This window comes from Spermophilus citellus (genome assembly GCF_964194105.1).
Source record: "Spermophilus citellus genome assembly, chromosome: 1".
Classification (NCBI taxonomy): domain Eukaryota; kingdom Metazoa; phylum Chordata; class Mammalia; order Rodentia; family Sciuridae; genus Spermophilus; species Spermophilus citellus.
Genome location: NC_138182.1, coordinates 803,665 through 822,888, shown reverse-complemented (window position 1 = coordinate 822,888; position 19,224 = coordinate 803,665). Strand labels below are relative to the sequence as shown.

General features: G+C 54.8%; 1 protein-coding gene across 1 annotated transcript in view; it reads left to right on the top strand.

Annotated features, from left to right (window-relative positions):
- Nucleotides 1-17,090, top strand: part of CUL4A (cullin 4A) — a 30,812-nt gene extending 13,722 nt beyond the window's left edge. The window contains exons 6-20 of the mRNA XM_081310410.1: nt 1,301-1,463; nt 1,825-1,914; nt 3,147-3,229; nt 4,626-4,693; nt 6,400-6,518; nt 6,855-7,047; nt 8,035-8,139; nt 8,269-8,379; nt 8,480-8,565; nt 8,811-8,918; nt 11,337-11,450; nt 13,558-13,663; nt 13,797-13,969; nt 14,229-14,381; nt 15,604-17,090. Of these exons, the coding sequence (XP_081166536.1) occupies nt 1,301-1,463; nt 1,825-1,914; nt 3,147-3,229; nt 4,626-4,693; nt 6,400-6,518; nt 6,855-7,047; nt 8,035-8,139; nt 8,269-8,379; nt 8,480-8,565; nt 8,811-8,918; nt 11,337-11,450; nt 13,558-13,663; nt 13,797-13,969; nt 14,229-14,381; nt 15,604-15,699 (1,768 nt within the window). The 3' untranslated portion in view covers nt 15,700-17,090. The remainder of the gene's footprint in view (nt 1-1,300; nt 1,464-1,824; nt 1,915-3,146; nt 3,230-4,625; nt 4,694-6,399; nt 6,519-6,854; nt 7,048-8,034; nt 8,140-8,268; nt 8,380-8,479; nt 8,566-8,810; nt 8,919-11,336; nt 11,451-13,557; nt 13,664-13,796; nt 13,970-14,228; nt 14,382-15,603) is intronic.
- The last annotated feature ends 2,134 nt before the right edge of the window (nt 17,091-19,224 follow it).

Sequence of the window (19,224 nt, the reverse complement as noted above, 5' to 3'; positions counted from 1 at the left end):
GGATCCCTGGCTGAACTCTCGATTTGTGGGTAATTTATACCATAGCTCGTCACATGAGCATGTCTGTAGTGTAAAGCAGGCTAACAACCTCTAGTCCATCATACGGGCCAGCAGAGGCCCCGTGCCTGGGTGCCTGAGGGCAGTACTACAACAGGAGGGCCAGCTGAGGATGGCCTGGGCCTGAGCTTTGAAGAAAGAGCCAGGGTGAAGAGTCTGCAGCTGAGACGGTGGAAGAGCGGAGCAACAAGCCCAGCAGAGCAGGCCTGGGCGGAGCCTGGTGGCGTCCAGCCCGGGTGACTTGCGCGGGCTCTGCACAGGGCCTGTCAGGAGGAGTGTGCTCGGGCTGCAGTGCAGTCTCTAGTGAGGAGCGTTGGCCACCTGTCTGGTACCACCTCCCATGGCACAAGCTCACACATCGACTCCCCTTTCCACAGTGAAGGAGAAAGGCGCAGAGAGGTTAAGTTCCCTGCACACAGCCAAGAGCAGGGCTCAGAGTCAAACCAAGTAGCTGTGGGCCGCCCATGGCCCTTCACTGCTCCAGCCAACGCAGGCAGTTCCTCTCCAGTGCACAAAAGACCCCGGTGTGTAGCACACTGCACAGGAGAGTTCTCTGGTGTGCTGTGCAGTGGTGGGAGGGGGCTCTGGCCCGACGTGGCTCACGACCTTGTCCACTGTAGCAGGACACACCACCCCTGTGCTCACACACAGCCCCGTTGCTGTCCTGGAAGTAGGTTGTATGGTTGGAGCCCAGTAGCTGAGTTTGTCCCCCTTCTTCGGTGGGGTTCAGCAGTTAGGGACCCCTAGGAATTCTGAAACAGTACAGAGTTTGTGTCAGACAAGTCTGGATGGTCACCCCAGCAGCTGCATCACCTCCCCCAGATTCCAGGCTGTGAGATGAGGAGTTAGGACTTTAAGATCTGTTGTTGGAAGGGACCTACCCAGCACCAAGGCCCTGGTGCCTGGAGAGGGAGCTCCGGGTCAGCAGAGGGAAAAGGACAGGTCCAATGCCAAGGCTCCCCAGGAGGAGCAGCTGAGCTGGGCTTGGGCCGGGAGTTGTGCCCAGCAGTGATTGGACTGTCAGCTATAGACGCGAGCTGAGACCGTACCTCCACTTGGGATGGTCAGCTTGACCTTTCCAGGAAATGGGCATCCTGTAGGGAAGGAGACAAGGCATCCTGGACTGGCCAGAAATAATTGCTTTTAATGTAAGGGTCCATGAAGAGCAGCCCCTGATAGGGCTTGTGGACAGCTGGAGTGGAGGCTCGAGACCCAAGTCTATTGTATCTTCACCATCATCCAGGGACATGGGGTTGGAGCTGTTCAGAAACCACATCATCAGTGACAAGATGGTTCAGAGCAAGACCATCGATGGGATCCTGCTGCTGATCGAACGGGAGCGCAGCGGTGAGGCCGTGGACAGGAGCCTACTGCGCAGCCTGCTGGGCATGCTCTCCGACCTTCAGGTGAGCTTCCCTGTGCAGGAAGAGGAAGGTCATTAACTTTTAAGGAGGGCGTGGTACTCGGGCTGACCGTGTACCAGGAGCCACTGGAGAAAGACTGACAGATGTGAATACGTTAAAAACGATAATTATCTTTTATAGCAAATGTATCGTAAAATCAGGTGACAAAAGTGGAAATAAATGCCAGTACCCTATAAAGGACAAAGCTACACCCTTTAATGGGCTAGTGCCCGCAGGGGAAGACAGTACTTGGGGAGCCCTGCGCAGGTGGTGTGGGCAGCTGGGCCCAGGGCTGCCCCAGGAGGCGGTCCCTAGCCCTTGAGGCTTTGTCACTGAAATCGGTCACTAATCTCTTGTTTCTTAGGTATATAAAGATTCGTTTGAGCTGAAATTTTTAGAAGAAACTAATTGTTTATATGCTGCAGAAGGTCAAAGATTGATGCAAGAGAGAGAGGTGAGACCCTGGGGTGCTTCTGAATCTCCTGTCTCTTTAGCTGTGCTCTGGGGCAGCGCCTCAGGGTCACCTCCCCCCGCCCCGAGGGCCTTCTCTTGGGGAGGAGCTGGGTTGGCCAGAGTGCCCAGTGGTGAGCTTATTCCCATCCTGGTGAGGATCTGCTTTCCTTCCCTTCACTCAGAAACTGCATTTCTGTCTTCCCCCTACAGGTAAAACCCACAAGACATTTCCTGAAATAGTAAAGGATCTCAAGTTTAATCAGGGAAAATGAGTAAATCCTAAACAGGAAAGAAAATCCAAAGTTTTTCATCTCTAGGAAGCATTGGGGAAAAATTTCCCCCCAATCCTTACATAGCCGGGCACAGTGGCACATGCCTATAACTACAGTGGCTTAATTAGGCTGAGGAGGAGGGTCCCAAACTGAAAACCAACCTCAGCAACTTAGCGAGGCCCTAAGCAACTCACTGAGACCCTGTCTTTATTTATTTATTTATTCTTAAATGTTTATTTTTTAGTTTTTTAGGTGAACACAATATCTTTATTTTATTTTTATGTGGTGCTGAGGTTCGAACCCAGTGCCTCATGCATGCCAGGCGAGCACGCTGCCAGTTGAGCCACATCCCAAGCCCCGAGACCCTGTTTCCAAATAAAGTCTTTTAAAAGGACTGGGATGTGGCTCAGTGATTAAACACCCCTGGGTTCAATCCCTGGTACCAAAAAAAAAACTAGTACCAGCTTCCCAGATACATGAGCAGAGCCCTAAGGGACTCTACTGGGCTGATCACCCTGTGTCACCTGCAAAGCACAGCTCAGACCCTGGCTGATCCCAGGCCTGGTTTTGGAGGGGAGCCTCGCGTGAGACACAGCCTGGCAGCAGCTCTGGGGTCACGTACGGCATCCTCTGAGACCTCTGCGTGATGTAGGGTGTCAGCTGCCTACTGGCTGCTGTGCCTGGGTGCAGGGTTGTGGCAGGCCCAGTACCCTCCTTCCAGATGACACTGCAGGCCGTGGGCCTCAGGGAGGGAGTGACGCTGGGCAGGGCAACATCAGGCAGCCTGGGCCTCCTGAGGCGATGGCTCACCTCCCAGCTGACCTTCTCGCCCCCGGCCCCTGGAGTCGTCCTTGTTTGTCTTGAACGGACTCTTCTTAATTTACAAGGAAAGCAGGGTTTGGGTTCTTGGGTAAAAGCAAGGATCTTTGTGCTGCTGATATGTTGGGTGTTCCTTCGGCAGGTCCCTGAGTACCTCAACCACGTGAGTAAGCGCCTGGAGGAAGAGGGAGACCGCGTGATCACGTACCTGGACCACAGCACGCAGTGAGTTGCTCATGGGCCCTGTGCATGGAAGTCAGGTGCCTTCCTACCTGGGGTTGGCTCCCCACAAGTGTCCCCACGAGGGTCCCCACTCCTGGCACACTTTTGCTTCTGCTGTCCATGCCATGCTGTCACTAGTGAGTGCCACGGGGAGCGATTCCAGCTGAGGACTTGGCTTCCTGTGGAGGGAGAGGCGCCTCAGTGGGGCCCGTGGCGGAACAAACCCTTGCCCTGAACTTTTTGGCACACATCATACGTGACTGCAGTGCACTATGGAACGGTCACGTTGTTTTCTCTTTCCATGGTTTCTTTCTTGAGGCCAAGGAGTAACGAGGGAAGGGGGAGTGGCCTGGGTGTCCATTCCAGGGAAACCGAGCCCAGGACTGGACAGGAAGGGGCAGAGGTGAACATGGTCACGTGTGCAAAACTCAGCTCCAGGGTGGAGGGCCAGGCAGGAGGAGAGACGAGCAAGGTCTCCAGCAGACAGGGCGCCAAGGAAGTACCCATGAGCCAGTGTAGCCTGTTCAGAGGACACGGGGGGGGGGGGGGGGGGGGCACGTCTGCGTCTGCCCAGAGCCAAGCTGCAGGAGCACGGGCAGGGATGGGGGCAGCGCCGGAGGCCGGCAGAGGGGCCAGCAGGCTCCAGGAGTCTTCACCGCCCTGCACTCCCCCTTCCCAGCCATTCTCCGTCCTCCATGGGCTGCCGCAGTTTTACATAGGTGGCATGTGACAAAGTTTCCTCCCAACTCTCAAGTGAACAAACCTAAGGTTGACGAGCCTCAGGATCAGATCAGACCCTCTGATCTGAAAAGAACCAAAATGGGGTTGAGCTGTGGATCATGGACAAGCACTAGGAGATGACCTGTGTGTCATGTGGACGTGGTGTTTCGCCTGCTGAGTTCCAGACCCTTAGGCGCCTGCTCTGTGTGGCTCTTATGCACTGCAGGTGGGGGTGGGGACATCCAGGAGACGCAGAATTCTGTCTAGTGGAAACAAGAGGCAGAAGTGGGTGTGGGTCTTGGGGCTGCCACAGGAGACAAGGGTGAGGAGCCTGGGCCCGGTCAGCGAGGTGTGGGGAGAAGGCCATCAGCACAGCAGGGTCACAGCCCAGGCTGCCACTCGTCAGGAACAGCAGCGTGCCCCAGGCTGGCCCAGAGCAGACCAGCCTGCCTAGGGCCCCACGTGCTGCTCAGGAAGCAGCTCCGGGGCACAGCCAGTGCGCTAGCTGCCAGCCAGCGTGGCCGTCACCCTGGGCACCCGCTCTCTGCCGGGCCCCACCGTGCCCTTGAGCAGGTTGCATTTAGAATATTGAAAAGGGCCAGTGAGAAGCTGGGCTGTGGGCACCTTGTCTTGTGGCTGACCAGTCCTGTTTCTGACCTGGCTCTCTGCGATTTTACAGGAGACCACTGATCGCCTGTGTAGAGAAGCAGCTGCTGGGAGAACACTTGACAGCAATTCTGCAGAAAGGTCGGTCCCACTGTGTGAGTGGACACGACTGCTGGCCTCCCCACAAGCAGGCAGGATCAGCCTGGGGGAGGGTGCGGGCATGGGTTCTCACCGGCATCGAGAATCTGCAGCGAGCACCCAGCCGGCGATGGGAAGGTGGATGGTTGGGAGGAGCAGCACGGCCTAGCCAGCCCTCCAGCCCAGCAGCCATGCAGGGAGCTCGCGGGGGGCCATCTAGGAGCAGACACCTGTGCTCCTGGGTGTCCTGCACATGCTGAGCCCGTGGCCCATGATTGAGTGGACGGCCAGAACTGGGACCCAGCACGCACAGGCACGCTCCTCCCGTCTCCTGAGGAAGAGAACAGGCTCCACACCTTGCATGTTGCTTCTCTTCCTGCAAGTGGCCGAGTGGCCCTGACCAGCAGCCTGGCCTTTCAGAGCCCCTGGCACTTGGTCATTCTGTGACTTCCAGGTGTTCAGGGCCGTTCAAACCCATCTCAGATGCATGTGGGGCTGCAGCTCTCCCAGGCCACTGTGCCTGGGGTCCAGTCTGGGTGGTTCCACGTCATGCCCACACATGTTCTGGCTTGAGCTCTGCTCCATGATAGTAGCCCTGTCCCCAGCGAGACCCATGAGCAGGGGACCTCCAGGTGCCAGCTGGGGAAAGCTGAAAGGGGAAGCTAGGTGTCCCTGAGCATCAGTGGTCAGAGAAGACTAATGGGTGCTGGTCTGGGTCCCAGAAGACCCTCGGCACCTGCTCCATGGCTGACATGGTGCCTGAGCCACGGTTCCAGTCCCAGGGGTTTCCCCCCTGCACCCCAGGAAACCAGCACAGCTGCCTGAGGACCTCATGCATCGTCCACCCAGAATCTATATCTTGCAAAAAAGGAATCCGTCTGTGAGAAAGGAAGACCCCACGGGAGGGCAGAGGTTGTGTGCATTTGTTTACTGCATACATCGAGCAAAATGGTTGTAAGAAAATGGCAAATTTTATGTGTAAAAGCTTATTCTGGGTTTTGTTAGAAGCTTTTAAAAAATATAAAATTTTAAATTTTTAAATTTTTTAAAAATTTTAAAATTTTTCAACAAGACACTGTTTAGGGTTTCAGGAAAATAAACTAGAAAACTAAAAAGCAAAGGTCTTATTTGCATGAGTAGACAAGGAGTGACATGAGATATGGCAGGCGCTGGGGACCCTGGCTGCAGCTCGACAGTTCTCTCACTGCCTGTGGTATGCAGGCCGCCTCACGCCCAGGTGTTGGGCTAGGTGCTGGGTGTCTGAGAGCTCCCGGCCTCCCCAGCCCAGCTGCCTCTCCAGGTTTAGAACATGGCTGCAAACACTGAAAATCTAAAAATACTACATTAGATCCTCCAAGCGTCTGAGAAGTTTCTGTCTCAACTTATTATGCATGAGAGGACCAGTCCGCTAAAGATCAGATCTGAGTTGATCTATGCAAATACGGTTTTACTAATGGGTCAAACCAGAGATCAGATAGCCACATGGTGGGTCTCCAGGCGAGTATCTGGAATGCTTCTCTGGCTGTCGCCCCGGTACTGGAACAGGAGCACCGGTGGCATGAAGAAGTCAATGACACATCTCCCAGGCCCACCTACCAAGGCCTACCTCCGTGTCCACCTGGGCCAGATCACCACACAGAGACAAGCAGCCTGCTGTGTGCTTCTCGGTGCTGGGGTACTGCCATAACCCCCCGCGTTTCTGCATGTAGGGCTTGACCACCTGCTAGACGAGAACAGAGTGCCCGACCTCACGCAGATGTACCAGCTGTTCAGCCGTGTGAAGGGCGGGCAGCATGCGCTGCTGCAGCACTGGAGCGAGTACATCAAGGTGCGTGGGAGGGTTGCGAGTGCCGGGCAGCAACTGCCTGTTCCTCCATGTCCCCGCGCAGGGAGGCGCATGCAGCCTGCTGGCTCACTGGCAGGGACACTAGCTCAATCCCGCTGTGCCTTGGGATGGCAGGACACAGGGCCTCGCCTGCTCAGCCAGCACTTTGCAGCAGCTCCCTGAGTGTCCTGCTCCTCAGGGGCACTGCCAGGTGCCAGCTCAGGACCTCTCAGCCCCAGGCTCTGCCCACCCCAGGATGGTGGTTGGCGTCTGCAGGCCGTTCTGGTGGCCCTAGGGAGCACTGCCTGACTCTGGCATGGCCCCTGGTTGTTTTTGCAGACTTTTGGGACAGCAATTGTCATCAACCCTGAGAAGGACAAGGACATGGTGCAGGACCTGCTGGAGTTCAAGGACAGGGTGGACCACGTGGTGGAGGTGTGCTTCCAAAGGAATGAGCGCTTCGTCAACCTGATGAAGGAGTCCTTCGAGGCCTTCATCAACCGGAGGCCCAACAAGCCCGCCGAGCTCATCGGTACGCGCGAGAAGGCAGCCAAGCAGACCAGGTTCCCAAATGTTGGGCTCCTTGTTGGGGGCTCGTCACGCCCTGTGGGTACACAGCATGTAGAGGCTGCACCTACGTGTGTGCCGTTCCACGAGGGTGAACGTGGCCTCGCCAGACAGGTCTGTACTGCCGGGCTGGGCACCACTGTGCCCCTGGAAGGGTGGGCGGGTGCTTGGCCTGCATGTGTGACTCAGGCTTCCCTAGCCCTTTACCGTCACAACTCAGCATGGAATAGGATAGGATTGGGGAGGCTTCAGAGGGACAGCATGCGGCTGTTTGAATAATCACCTTTGTATGATTACTTCATCGCAGCATCAAAATAATATTCTAGAACTCAAACTTTATTCGCCAGTAAAAGTGTTTTAAATTTGCAGTAGTAAAGGGCAAGGGGTCCTGTAACACAGGGGTTCGAGTCTGTTGACTCTTGGTGTAAAGCGGAACAGTGTTCACCAGATGGTTGTGTGCTTGTCTGCACACTCAGAATGCCGCACACTGAGGAGTCCTCATGCGCCCATACTGACACTTGGATTTAGCCTCTTGAAGCCCTAAGAATTCTTCTGTGAGAAGGTCACCTCTGGGCTTATTTCTTGGCTCTTGAAGTTGGACTTTCCAGCCTCTGTGCAGTAGCAAGTCGGGAACCCAAGGGTTAAACTGGAGTCAGTTTCCTTCTTGATTGGGTTAGAAGAGAGCGTTCAAGCCCCTTTGTGACTCTGTTCAGGCTCTGGGGGGTGTTTGTTTTTGTGGAACTGAAGATTGCAGATACTCACCCTGGAGTGCATGGGTGCCATTGTGGACAGGCGCTGTTCAGGGATGGCCTGAGGAAGAGAGGCAGGCCCACCGCCCCTTCTCCCTCTCCCTGTCCCTTCTGTGTGAGACACAGGGCCTGGGCGTGTGAGGCAAGCACTCTGCCACTGAGCCACAGCCACACGCTGTCCCAGCTCACTCTTGCTTGCACAGCCAAGCACGTGGATTCCAAGCTCCGGGCGGGCAACAAGGAGGCCACAGACGAGGAGCTGGAGAGGATTCTGGACAAGATCATGATCCTCTTCAGGTTCATCCATGGTGAGCACAGGGTGCTGGGGGCCCCAGGCTAGCCAGGGGGGTCTTCTGGACAGGACAGCACTGGCCTCTGTGGCCACAGTGCGTCCTCTCAGCCCTGACGTTCTGTGTGCTCTCCCTGCTTTCACACAGGCAAAGATGTCTTTGAAGCATTTTATAAGAAAGATTTGGCAAAGAGACTCCTCGTTGGAAAAAGTGCCTCGGTTGATGCTGAAAAGTCGATGCTGTCCAAGCTCAAGCATGGTGAGCCTTGGGGGCAGAGGGGGGCTCCTGGCCCTGGGGCAGCGGGGCAGGCTCCTGTGTCTCTGCTGGGACGCACTGCTTGGTCTCTCCTGTGTCACAGAGTGCGGGGCTGCATTCACCAGCAAGCTGGAGGGGATGTTCAAGGACATGGAGCTCTCCAAGGACATCATGGTCCACTTCAAGCAGGTGAGCAGAGAGGTGCAGGTGGCACACTGATCGACTGGGTCTGGCAATGTGTCCCATGGGCCATGGCCAGAAGAAGAAGAGCAATTCTAGTGTTGCTGGGACCTGGTGTGGGCCCGAGTGGTCTCTGTTTGGGGCACTGGCACGCCTGCTGACACTTTATCTTGAAAACCACCCATTTCCTCACCGGTCCACCAAGTGTCTCTGATGACCTTCTAAGCTCACTGTTTTGGACCCTGTGTTTTCAGCACATGCAGAACCAGAGTGCCCCAGGCCCTATCGACCTGACCGTGAACATCCTCACCATGGGGTACTGGCCCACCTACACACCCATGGAAGTGCACCTGCCTCCGGAGGTAAGCACGGCCCTCACGTCAGACCCACCGTGCTCAGACGCGCTGCCCAGGAGCGGGGTGTGGTCTCTGAAGAGCGGGGGCTTAGAACTGACCCTGCTGGCCCCAGTGGGTCCACCTGCCTCAGAGCGCTTCTTCCTCAGTGGCTGCTGGTCCACTCATCTTCAGTGTCTGCGGGGGAATGTGGAAGCCTTCGGCCTTGACGTGCAGGTGGGAGGAAGAGTCCCCACCCTGGCAATGGAAGTCCCGAGTGATGGGGGAGGTGGCTCCAGTGAGCCAGGAGGCTTCCTAGACAGGGCCCACGACTGTGGTGAACGATGAGTGGGGCCTCCCAGCTGGGGGCTGGCGAAGCCAGACGGGGCAGAGCTGGGCCCACAGCCTCTCCTGGGACGTGTGCAGCTCACTCCCAGACTCGGCTGAGTGGACTCTGCTCAGTCTTCTCTTGCCAGTGGCCTTGGAGGTCATCTCTTCTCTCCATCAGTCCCCAGTGCGGTGCCCTCGCCCCACATGGCTGGCATGTCACTCGCCCTCAGGCGTGTGCAGCGCCCGCACCACGCTGTTCTGTCCTTGGGCTTCCCTGACTCCAAGCGCTGCCCACCTCTGCCTCTCACCCGTGCCTGCCGGGGCCCAGTGCACCCTGCATTCGAGGCCCCACCGTGCCTCGGGAGCCTCTCTGCAGCAGCTGTGCTGGCTCCTCCCAAGACTGCCTGCCGTGGCTAGAAACCCTGCAGGCCGCTCCCAGCAGGCCCCCTGTGGCCACCGGTTTCTTACTCTGAAGGAGCACGTGCAAGCCAGGTCCGGGAGCGCCCACGTGAGCGCTGCCGCGTGGCGAGTCTCCTGTGCGTGTGTTCCTGGTCTGTGGGGACAGGTGTGGTGTCCCCTCACCCTGAAGGCTTCTGTGGTCTCTCCCAAGAGCACCAGAACCCCTGTCAAGCCAGGAATGCCCAACAGAATGCCTATCCCAGCTGCCTGAGAATGTCCTTGATAGCATCTTTCTGGTGCCCCAGTGTAGCCCAGGGTGCGGGCACAGGCAGCGCCACGTCGTCTTCCTGACAAGGAGTGGGGCTATGAGCGGGCATCACGCTACCCACCCAACACCCAGGGAGTGGCGATGGGTCCAGCCCTTTCTCTTGGTGGTAGTGATATGTGGCGGATGTCTTTGCTCTCCAGCTGTGTCCTGCACGGCTCTGCCTGGGCTCATCCACCTGAGGGACAGGGCTGGATTCCCAGCTCCGCCCTGCTGCTGAGGAGCAGCTTCTGTTGGAACAAGTTTTCTTCATGTCTCTCACTACTAGGAATCCAGGGTCCTTGGTGCTCCCTGGTGTCTGCTCACACCACCCCAGGCTTGCTGGACAGGGCTCCTCTTGGTTACCACCCTCATCCCAGGTGCTCCCTGACAGGCAGGCCTCCCTCCTCCAGGCCCTTCCTGGCCAGTCTGCAGTCGCAGCCACCCCACTGGTGCTGACTCTGGCTCTGGGCCCTGTACGGCTTTCCACTGTAGCCCTTCTGCAGCCACCAGGTCACCACCTCTCACAGTTGGGTGAGGACGTTGCACTTTCCACTCAGTGACGGGCATCTGGGTGGTTTCTGCCCAGGGGTTATTAGGAATAATACATCTAAGAAGATGGGGTGCAAATTTTTATTTGAACATCTGTGGTCACTCCTGAGGAAGTTCCTCCAGTAGCATCATGGGCTCATCTGGAGCCCCTCCAGACGGTCCCCACATAGTGCTCCACTCCACCTTCCCTTCAGCAGTCACGGCCTTCTACATCCACCACTTCCTCACCAGCACTCTTCGCCTGTCCCCAGACAAGTGCAGGCCCTGTACCCAGCTGCCGGTCACTCTGAGAATATTTGTCTTAGTCTATTTTCTGTTGTTGTGACAGAATGCATAAGACCAAGTTCTTCGTAAAGAAAGACATTTCTTTCTTTTGGTTTTGGGAAGAGGCTAGGAAGCCCAAGGTCAGCGGCTGTGTCTGCTGAGGGCCTTCTGGCCGGGCGGCATAGGGTGTCAGGTGGCGGAGGGCTGGCGAGAGTGACTTGCAGTGCCCACCTGCTGGCCAGCCCATTGAGGCACTTGTGCCCTGTGGGCAGGCTCGCTGTGTCAGACACCACTCTCACCACAGTGCAGCGCAGCTTGTCACTGTCCTCTGCCCAGGTGTCAGGTGGGGGGGAGGGAAAGCTGGGACCTGGGCAGGTCAGGGCCTCTGGCGGCGGGCACCATCTCTCTGCCCAAGCAAGAGCCAGGTGTGACAAGAAACCCCAAGGTCGGGGTGGAGGGCATGTTCACAGGTGATGGAGTCAGGAAAATAACTGAGAACATGGGGCCGCACTCTGATTGAGCTGCCGGAGACTGCAGAGACACCGCAGTGGCCGCCTGTCAGCCAGGTGCTCAGGCTGCCCGTGTCCCTGTGCCCTCAGATGGTCAGGCTCCAAGAGGTGTTCAAGGCCTTCTACCTGGGCAAGCACAGTGGACGGAAGCTGCAGTGGCAGACCACGCTGGGGCACGCTGTTTTAAAAGCAGAGTTTAAGGAGGTAAGTTCTCTCCCTCACGGCGTTTCACTTTGCCTTGTTCGTGCAGTGTTGGGGATGGAAGCCAGGGCCTAGCACATGCTAGGCAAGCGCTACCACGGAGCCACAGTCTCGAGCCTTTTATTAGAGTTTATTTAGAGGCAGGTTCTTGCTAAGTTGCCAAGGCTGGCCTGGAACTTGTGATCTTCCTGCCTTGGCCTCCCTAGTCACTGGGGTAGTAGGCGTGCACCACCACGCCTGGGTGTTCATGGAACTTTTTAAATTGTCATTGAACCTTGACAGCAAAGAAGGAAACGTTGTTTGGCACAATTGAGCCCTGGGTTTTCTAGGTCAGTGAGCTGGACAGTAGTTGAGGGTTGGTATGGTATTCCAGTCTGTCGGGGCAGTGTTGGTGTGACCGGATCAAGCAGAGACTGGGAGGTGCGTTCTGCTTCTCAGCTGGCCAAAGGGTTGCAATTCAGACACAGGAAGGAGGGCTAGGCGCAGTGCAGAGGCAGAGCATCGCCTAGCACATGTGAGGCACTGGGTTCCATCCTTTGCACCACATAAAATAGATAAAAATTTTAAAAAATTAAAAATACAGTAAGATGTCACTTCTGACCAAGGGACTGACTGAAACAAGGGGAGGGGCATCATGGGACATCACCTAGCAGTTCAGCACTCGGCCAGCCTCTAGGTGGCCTGCGCCGCTGCCACCCTCCAGCTCCAGGGTTCTTCCTGCTCTTTTATTTTCTTCCTTTTGTTTTAAAGTGCCAAGCCAGTAAATAAGTTCTGACATATCCCACGGGCCCCAAAGGGGCTCTTTGACAATTGAATGACGGTCTTTCCTGGATCGCTCCAGTTAGAGTGAGAGTGCCCACTCACGCGGGCTGTGGTAAGAGTGGTCAGCAGAAAGGAAGGCACACAGAAGGCGTGCTGGTGAGGCGGAGTCCCTGTGTGTGCAAATCGAACCTCAGTTCTGTAAATGATGCTGGGTCGCCTACACTATGCAAAATAGTCCCAATCTCCTATTTTGCACAGCTGGTACAACATGCTTGTCTGTGTGGGATCGTGAAGGTTTCAGTCCTTCTGCGCACGTCCTTGCACATGCTCCTGAGGGTGACGTGTTCATCTGCCACCCCAGCCTCTGCCTTGCTAGTGTGCTGCAGTTAGGACACGGCCTCTGCCAGCTGCACAACTGTAGGCCACCACGCCACTGCACACAGAGCCAAGCTGGTCTACCCAGGGGGCCTGGCAGCCCCTCCTTCTGTCCCCGTCCCCTCAGTACAGAAGTGCAGCCTCTCGGCTGCGACAGGCTCAGCTATTGGCACTCTGGGCTGTTGGGGACAAGCCCAGTGGGATGGCCCTGGCTGACCCAGGCAGAGCCATCGCTGTGCTCCTGTAGGGAGGGGCTCTGCCTGCTCACCCTCCCTGGCCACCTCCCAGGTGAGCCTCCTCCCTCCTCCTGCTGCCACCAAGAGGCCCCATAGCTAGAGGAGGTTGGATGGCAGAGTAGCTGCTAGACATCAGTCAGCAGTGTGTCTACCATAGATGGGACGTGCCCTTCCCCTCGGTGGGACTTGGGGGAGAACGGGACGTGTCCTTCCGCTCGGTGGGACTTAGGGGAGAACGGGACGTGCCCTTTCCCTCGGTGGGACTTAGGGGAGAACGGGACGTGCCCTCCCGCTCGGTGGGACTTAGGGGAGAACGGGACGTGCCCTTCCCCTCGGTGGGACTTGGGGGAGAACGGGACGTGTCCTTCCGCTCGGTGGGACTTAGGGGAGAACGGGACGTGCCCTTCCCCTCGGTGGGACTTGGGGGAGAACGGGACGTGCCCTCCCGCTCGGTGGGACTTAGGGGAGAACGGGACGTGCCCTCCCGCTCGGTGGGACTTGGGGGAGAACGGGACGTGCCCTCCCGCTCGGTGGGACTTAGGGGAGAACTTTCTCACTGCTTTAGAAAACATTTTAAGAGAAGAATCGTAAACTGCAACACCAAATAGTGGTTTTACTCTTTTTACAACCCATGACCTAATTCCTTCGTACTTGGTGGTATTAGTGAGTTCTTTGTCCCTTGGTCTGCCTGGGTGCCCGTGTGCAGCTCTTGCAGCAGCGATTCTGTTTTCTCACAGGGGAAGAAAGAGTTCCAGGTATCCCTCTTCCAGACGTTGGTGCTGCTCATGTTCAATGAGGGAGATGGATTCAGCTTTGAGGAGATAAAAATGGCCACCGGGATAGGTAGGCAGACTTGTCAGGACGTCCCAAAGCCCGTGCTCCTCCAGGAGCTGGTGGTGGCCTGTCTCTGCTCGTCTTCGAGACTCTAGTTGGTTCATGCCGACCTGTGCTTGCTCTTGCTTTGCCTCCCATGCAGAGGACAGTGAACTGAGAAGAACGCTGCAATCCCTGGCCTGTGGCAAGGCGCGTGTCCTGATCAAAAGTCCCAAAGGAAAGGAGGTGGAGGACGGGGACAAATTCCTCTTCAATGCAGAGTTCAAGCACAAGCTGTTTAGAATCAAGATCAACCAGATCCAGATGAAGGAAACCGTATGTACAACACTCTCTTTTTACTTGGTGCTTGAGCCACATCCCCAGCCCGGAAAACATAACTTTTAAAATTAGTTTCAACTTTTGTTTTTGAGTGTGCCATTCTAAGAAGCTGTTTTCCTAGAACAAATGAAAACACCTAATAAAAGAGGGTCTATCCAAGGTCTGGCCTGGATTTACATCAGAACAAAACTTGTCAAACTCAACAACATGAAACAACACAGAAAACATTTTCACACTCTGTCCCGTCTTTGCGCAGGTTGAAGAACAAGTGAGTACTACCGAGAGAGTGTTTCAGGATAGGCAATACCAGATTGATGCTGCTATAGTCAGAGTCATGAAGATGAGGAAGACTCTTGGTCACAATCTTCTAGTTTCTGAGCTGTATAACCAGCTGAAGTTTCCAGTCAAGGTAAATGTCTCCGTGGCTTTAGTGGCTGGGTGCAGCTCCGTGGTGCAGCTCTTGCCTAGCATGTACAAGGGCCTGGGGCTCCCCCAGCACAGAAAACCACAACAGTACCCTGCTAGCGTGGATGAGTGTGTGGCATTGTGCTGCCCCATGTCCAGGCCCTGACCAGCCTCTACTGGGGTGGTGCACAAGGAGGCCCTGAGCAGGGACACTGGACAGTGGGGTGTGAGGGCTTGCTGCACACCTGCCACCCCGTGGGGAGGAAGAGGCAGAAGGCCCTTCTCCACAGTGGAGGGGATCCTACAGGAATCATGATAGTGGCTCACTCAGCACGTAGAAGCTGCCTTGGTGATGCTGCTATGTGTACAAATTACCTTGGGCTGTGCCCCTGCACTGTGCACGCTCCAGACCTGAGCTACTCCTCCCTGTTCAGGACATGGGGTAGGCTAGGCGGATATTACAAAAGTGGTCGGAAAGTGAGTCAGGAAGCACATTCAGCACCCCGGAAGGTGTCAGCTCTGGACCTGGGCCTGCCAGAGGGTCAAAGTCCCCTGCTTCTGTGATGCAGGTTTCCCTCCCTCCTCACCAGGCAGGTCCCAGAGGGAGCTGAAGTGCGGCTCAGCTGATGTGCAGAGCCCTTGAAACTGTTTCCTGCCCCCACCAGGCCAGTGCTTCTCCCTGGGCCCACAGACCACCTGTGGGGAAGTAGCAGGTGTGGGGTGTGGCAGCCAGGCTCCCAGGTCTGCTTCATAGGTACCTGGGTGTGTGGCCTGCTGCTGAATGGAGTGGTCCACTATTTGGGAAACAAGAGTGCCGCCCTGAGCGGGGCTGGTGCTCAGAGACAGGAGCACAGACCCCCCTCGAGGTGTGGGGAGGTGTGGGGGCACCCTCCCTGGCGATGGCTCACTGAGGTGGTCACTGTCTGCTGGCAGAGGAACACTGGGATTCTGTGTCTGCGCTGTAGGCACAGCCCACGGAGAGCACACAGTCACCAAGTGGAGTGCCCAGGAGAGGTGCCCTCCCAGAGGCCATCAGGTTTCCTTCCCTGTGGGCGCCATGCAGCTGGCCTGCTCGTAGCTGGCGATGCGTGAGGGGTGCTGTGTGTCCTGTGACTGTCGGTGACTTAGGAATAGGTGTCCTCTGGGGATCATGAGCATGTGCTTCCTTGGGCACGTCCGCGGGTGGGTGCTGCTGTACTGAGGAGCCCTCTTGTCTTCTCTTCAAGCCTGGAGACCTGAAGAAGAGGATCGAGTCTCTGATAGACAGAGACTACATGGAGCGTGACAAGGACAGTCCCAACCAGTACCACTACGTGGCCTGACACACCTGCAGGGTGGCGAAGCCCACTCACTCCAGGAGCCTGCCGCTGGACACGGGAGACCCTCGGCTCACCGGGCGGGAGACGACAGACCATCTTGCCCAGGGTGCAGGGTCTTCACGTGACACATCCTTCCCCTCCAGTTCTTTCTCTAGTTCTCTTAGGCACTTAGATGTTCGTTGCTCTGTGTGGAATGACTTTGAGGTAGGACGCAGGTGGTAGTTGACAGGAGTCTTCCACAAGGTCCTGCCGCTCTGTGGAGGGAGCCGCCAGTGGGTTGGTGTGTGTGTGTGTGTGTGTGTGTGTGTGTGTGTGTGTGTGCGCGCGCATGTGTGTGTGTGGTCCCGAGTGCACAATGAAGAGACCCTCCATGCTGCATCGAAGTCCCAGAGTGCTCAGTTGACAAGCCTCAGAGTGAGAACAGGAGCCCCCACGGGCGACCATGGGAAGAGAGCAGGTCCCATGGGCAGCTCAGCCATGCAGCCAGAACCCTGCGTCCGTGTTCAGGGGTCCCAGAGAGGTCTAACCTGTGGCAACAGATTTTTATAAATAGGGCTTTCAAGCCAGGTCCCTGTGTCATCGCGCTGAGCCCAGCACACAGCCAGTGGCCTGCAGCGAGGACCTGCGTGCCCTGTGCTGAGGGCTGGCCCTGGCCCCTGTTTTCCTTCTGAGGGCGGGCACCTGCGTTTGGTTTCTTAACTTGCAGTATTTGTGTGATTACTGTGATAGATACAGTTTGGTTTGTTTGGTTCCCAGTCCTGAGCAGGGACTGCCCTGTTTTCTGCCCCACCCTGCAGGAAGTTCCCCAGCCGACTTGACAGTCCTGACCTTGTGACACAGTGGTCATTTTGTCAAAAGATTAAAGGGTTTTGTTGGTTCCTGGTTACATGTGAACACACACGGGAGGTGGAATGAGAGTTGAGTGGAGACGTTACTGTGGTGACAATGACAAAGATGCTCTTGTGAGAACATTGGAAAGTACTTTGCATTTTACAGAGTACCATGTTTCATTTTGATTAAAAGCTACCAAAGGAATTTTGATCATGGTATCGTGTTTGAAGCAATATTTTCTGGAATATAATTTGATTTTATGCTAAATTTATTAAAGGATTCTCCCTTTTTGAGACATGCGTGTTTAAAATATGACATCTTTTGGGTTCCCATGTTAAAATCCTTACTCTTTAATTATCATCATTTCTATATTTGTAAATTTTCATTTATGAGTTCTATATGAGGTCTATGAAAGACCAGATAGATTTCTATTTCTATTCTTACATTTTAGGTTCATTGTGTCTAGAGATTGTTAATATTGTAATTTAATATAGACTTTGAATAAAATTAGTTTAATTGGCCTTAAAATTACATTAATAAAACTTTTTGGTATGCAAACTACACATTCCTCATAACTGTTGAGCAATTTCAATTATCAGCATGCCCTTAGTGCTCTCCAGTGGCTGTCCCTTCCTGGTCCCCTGTCAGCAGCAACAGGAGAGGCAGAACCTCACAGACACAGCGCTGGGCTGGGCCTCTCCTCCCACTAACAGCTGTCCCTTCCCATATTTTCAGCATCGGCCAGTGTTTTAATAAAGTTAATGTGGTTAACTCATTGCACAGAGGAAATAACTGAAAAGGAAAACAGTCAAGAAAAAAGTTGTGAAGTTAGAAAGGTGAAATTATTTGCAGACGAGAAAACTATGCCCAGAAAATCCAAGAGAAGCACACAGAAAGCCATGACCCCAATTAACAGGAAAGTCAGCAGCCTTCCTGCAGACTCGGCCATGGAAGATCGGGCTTTCATTAGCAACAAAAGAAGATAAAACTCCTAGTAATGAGGGAAATATCTGTGTGAAAAGCCAGAAGTGAAACGTGCTGTTCCCACACCACACCCCGCAGCAATTCGGAAGGCTGAGGCTGGAGGGTGGCAAGTTCAAGCCAGTCTCAACAGCTTTGCAAGACTATCAGATAAAGACAGTCCCTGGGTTCAGTCCCCACTATGAAAAAAAGAAAACAGGCTGATTATAAAATTAAAGTGGAAAGCAAGCAGCAGGAATAGCCAGACATTATCCTAAGACGTCTTGACACGGTACAGCTGCAGGCCACTGGCTCAGAGAGGACATGGGCAGAGCCTGGAGAGCTGGCCTGGGCTCTGGGGAGGGGACAGCCTGTCACCCCCTGACCAGCTTTTCAAAACCTCATCCCTCAAGAAAGAGGAGATTTGGGTCAAAGCCGATTTTTATACTCAAGTTAAACGTGGTTGGACACTTAAATGTAAAAAACAGAATCATAAATAGAGGAAGGATATGAGATGCTCTGTTGTGGTCGTCCACTAAGATGGTGAATTAAGACCCGCTCTCTCAGGAGCGGACGGGCTGGTGCTTCATCGGTGGGCTGGGCGTCCGTATGTGCTGAGCAGGTGTCTTACCCTGAGCTGCACCCCAGTCAAAGGTGAGATTTTCACTTGAATGTCTTCCCACTGGTGTGTTCTCGTTTTTAAATTTCATGCTTATTTTCGGTGCTAGAGATTGAACCCATGGCTTCTTGCTTGCTAAGTGCATGCTTTACTGCTGAGCTACAACCCAGTCAAGTGAATTTCAGGGGTGGCACAGGGGGTTGAATCCAGAAGCAGGTACCACTGAGCTACATGCCCAGCCCTTTAATTTTCTACACTACAACCCTTTTTAATTTTGAGACAGGGCCTCACTAAGTTGCTGAGGCTGGCCTTGAACTTGTGATACTCTTTGCCTCAGTCTCCCAAGTGCTGGGGGTGACAGGCATGTAACACCTTGCGCAGCTTTGAATGACATTTTTAAAGTTTACTTGGGGGAGAGGGTGTTAAAAATAAGATGACAAACTACCAGGCGTGGTGATGCACACCAGTAATCCCAGCGACTCAGGAGGGTGCCGCAGGAGGATCAGAGTTCAGAGCTACCCTCCGCAACTCTGGAAGACCCTATCTCTAAATAATACACAAAAAGGGCTGGGATGGTGTCCCAGTGGTAGAGCACCCCTCGGTTCAATCACCAGTACAAAAAGAAGAGAGACGAATGTTGTGTTGAAGTGCTAGTCGGAAGAATAGGAGGAGGGCTGGGGATGTGGCTCAAGCGGTAGCAAGCTCGCCTGGCATGCGTGCGGCCCGGGTTCGATCCTCAGCACCACATACAAACAAAGATGTTGTGTCCGCCGATAACTAAAAAATAAAATATTAAAAAATTCTCTCTCTCTACCCCTCTCTCACTCTCTCTTTAAAAAAAAAAAAAAAAAAAAAAAAAGAATAGGAGGAGCCTCCACTAGATGAAGATGTTTCCTGAGCTGGAGGAGGGTGGGATGGGAGAGCCTCAGAGTGTGGCCCAAAACTTGGTCCTGGTTCCAACGCCAATCCAATAACAAGGCCATGGTTTTGAGGAGGGGGAGTTTTTGAAACACAGGGGACTCTATCCCGAAGGCTGATGGAGCTTTTAAAGGGGTGATTCAAAGGCTACATTCCAGGTGTTCTCTGTTGGAGTTGTGATCACTTGTTAATTTGGGAGA